Source organism: Sinocyclocheilus grahami, unplaced genomic scaffold (genome assembly GCF_001515645.1).
Source record: "Sinocyclocheilus grahami isolate Dianchi unplaced genomic scaffold, SAMN03320097.WGS_v1.1 scaffold864.1, whole genome shotgun sequence".
Taxonomy (NCBI): domain Eukaryota; kingdom Metazoa; phylum Chordata; class Actinopteri; order Cypriniformes; family Cyprinidae; genus Sinocyclocheilus; species Sinocyclocheilus grahami.
In genome coordinates, this window is record NW_015506043.1 from 19,646 (window position 1) to 22,228 (window position 2,583).

General features: G+C 41.4%; 1 protein-coding gene across 1 annotated transcript in view; it reads right to left on the minus strand.

Annotated features, from left to right (window-relative positions):
* LOC107563263 (RAB6A-GEF complex partner protein 1-like) overlaps positions 1 to 1,868 on the minus strand; it is a 14,291-nt gene extending 12,423 nt beyond the window's left edge. Inside the window, exon 1 of the mRNA XM_016248081.1 lies at positions 1,357 to 1,868. Coding sequence (XP_016103567.1) covers positions 1,357 to 1,497 — 141 coding nt within the window. The 5' untranslated portion in view covers positions 1,498 to 1,868. The remainder of the gene's footprint in view (positions 1 to 1,356) is intronic.
* Positions 1,869 to 2,583: the final 715 nt, after the last annotated feature.

Here is a 2,583-nt window from a genome sequence, read left to right on the forward strand (position 1 = left end):
AAAAAAAAAAAAAAAAGTTAAATATCTTAACCCTACTGTTAGACCTGCCTGAAAAACTAAAAAGCTATTTATTTAATTCGAAGGCCTGTCGTTATTTTTTATCTGCTCCATCATTATTCATTTCTTTATTTGTTCTTATTTTATTACTGACTGCTTACTTGTCATTTTTTATTCAATTCAAAGTTTGAAATCAAGCTATCTCGTGCTACTGCACCAAAATCACCAAGCTGTAAAATAAAAAAACACTGAGTGAGCAAAAATTTGAGCGATAGCTAGTTATAATGGTAATTAAATAATGTTTAGATATGTATAAAAGCCTACATTAAAATCTGTCATATAATTTTGGTCTCTTCATTAGAAATTAGCCTACCGATTGCCACCATTGATGGACAAAATTTAATAATATTAAAAATATCTGTAAGACATCTGTAAGACCCTGTTGTACCGAATATCTATACTTTTCAAATGATCACATCGAAATTAGAAATTCAAATAGTGTGACAAAATTAATTTTGCAGGGTGCCACAAGTTTCTTAAAATTTCCAAAGGGTGCCGCGACTAAAGAAAGGTTGAGAAACACTGGGTTAGATAGACTTGACAAATGCTGCTCATTAATAAACCTTCTCCGATTCAACGCTTGAGCTCATCAGACCTGATCCACTTCGCCTCATCATTCATTATTCAAACATGAACTCAAAGCTCAGATCTCGAGGCTGTTTGCCTGCATACTTTAATCCAAACTAAATAACATTCTCACGAGGTTCGAACCGATCAGTACCACCACAGAACTGACCGCTAAACCACAGCACCCCACATTAGACCCGTAATGCTGATACTGGGTCGACATATTCTTCAATGGTGACTGGAATGAATGCATCATGGAATAAAACCCACACTCTTTGCGTAACCAGTTTGTGTTTTGGGATTCGAACCTACAACCACTGGGTTATCATTTTTAACCACTAAACCACACACTCCGAGCAAGTGTTTAACTAGATGCTGAGAGTTGAGATAGACTTTAACGACTAGATAATGCTACTAAACAGAGTAGGATTAACAGGATTGCATTTAAACCCTTAAGCCACTGCTTTAATAAAGTCACTTACCCAGCTAAACCTGGTTCCTATGAAGAATTCTGATGTTTGAACCTTTGGGTCACCAAACCTGACCCTTTACCACTACACCACAGCATCTATCCTTCCTGTCCCTTATACCTTCATCTCTAACCACTAAGCCACATCAGCTCACCTTTAAAGACACAATGGCCTTGAGATTCAAACCCACAAACCACCCACGCCGTCCAGCATTTAAACAACATCTAGTGACTGTTTACGGGTGAGTGTGAGGTGTTCTTACCCGGCTGGACCAGATGCTGATCTGGGTCTCGGACAGCACCGCCAGGTAGAAGCGTTGCGCGCTGGGCTCGATCAGGAAGGGCCGCTCGCTGCTCCGGAGCGGGCAGAGGAGCCTCCGCGGCCAGCCGCTCAGAAAATACATCACGATCCGGTTCCGACCCAAATCACTGCGACACCGGGGCGGACAGACTCCCTCCAGCGGCCTCCATCCACCAGAACCAGACCACAGCTCGACACGGACTCGGGTTCGTATTCAGTCCGGGATCATATCAGCGGGGTCCGGCGTCGGTTCTGACGATCTGAGTCCAAAATCCGCTGCTGCGAGAGAGAAGAAAGGCCTGTAACGGAGCCGCGGAAGCAGAACCGGGTCTCGGCTCTCACTGCGCGACTGGACCGCTGGACTCTGTAATCCAAAGAGAAGTTCTGGATCCGAATTTGTCCCATGAATCCTCCACCGTCGCCATCTTTAGTCTCTTGTTTATTCTAAACGCCTCAGAGCCAAACGGCATTTCCTCGCGCGAGCATGACCGTTACCGCCAGAAGGGGGCGCACTGCGGCCCACAATGCTTTGCGGTTAACGGAAAAACGATTTCAAACGGACTTCATTTAACCCTCATTTAATTTTTTTGCCTTATTTTTGACCTTATCTCAGTTAGTCACGTATGTTATAACGTGTAAATATTTTTTTTTAGCTTTTATTATTGTTATTATTATTGAGCTTTAAAACACTTACAGCTAATCGTGTCATTAGCCATCATAAGCGGAAGTGGTTCTCATATATATCTTATAGCGCTGTGGTCTTGCTCCGTTTCTGATATTCGTGCCGACGCATCACAACATGTTGGCGTAAAACGTCAGTTCCGGCCGCTTCGAGGGTCAGGTCTCTGGCGCCTCCTGCCGGTGAAAGTGAGGAACGCGCCACAGCCAAAATTACATTGCCTATTGGCAAACATTATTTCCACTCAAATAAATAAATAAAAATAGCTAGAATAAAAATTTATATAATATCTATGATAATTATAAATAGCTAAAATGTATTAAACATTTTTTTTTACATTTTAAAATTAAAAAACAAATAAAAAAGACAATTAAAATTCTCATTCAATTCTTAAAAATGTAAATTATACTTATACTTGCCTTAGGTACAAGGCATCTTACTAGGTACAGTACTAGTGTGTGTGTGTGTGTGTGTGAGTGTGTGTGTGTGTGTGAGTGTGTGTGTGAGTGT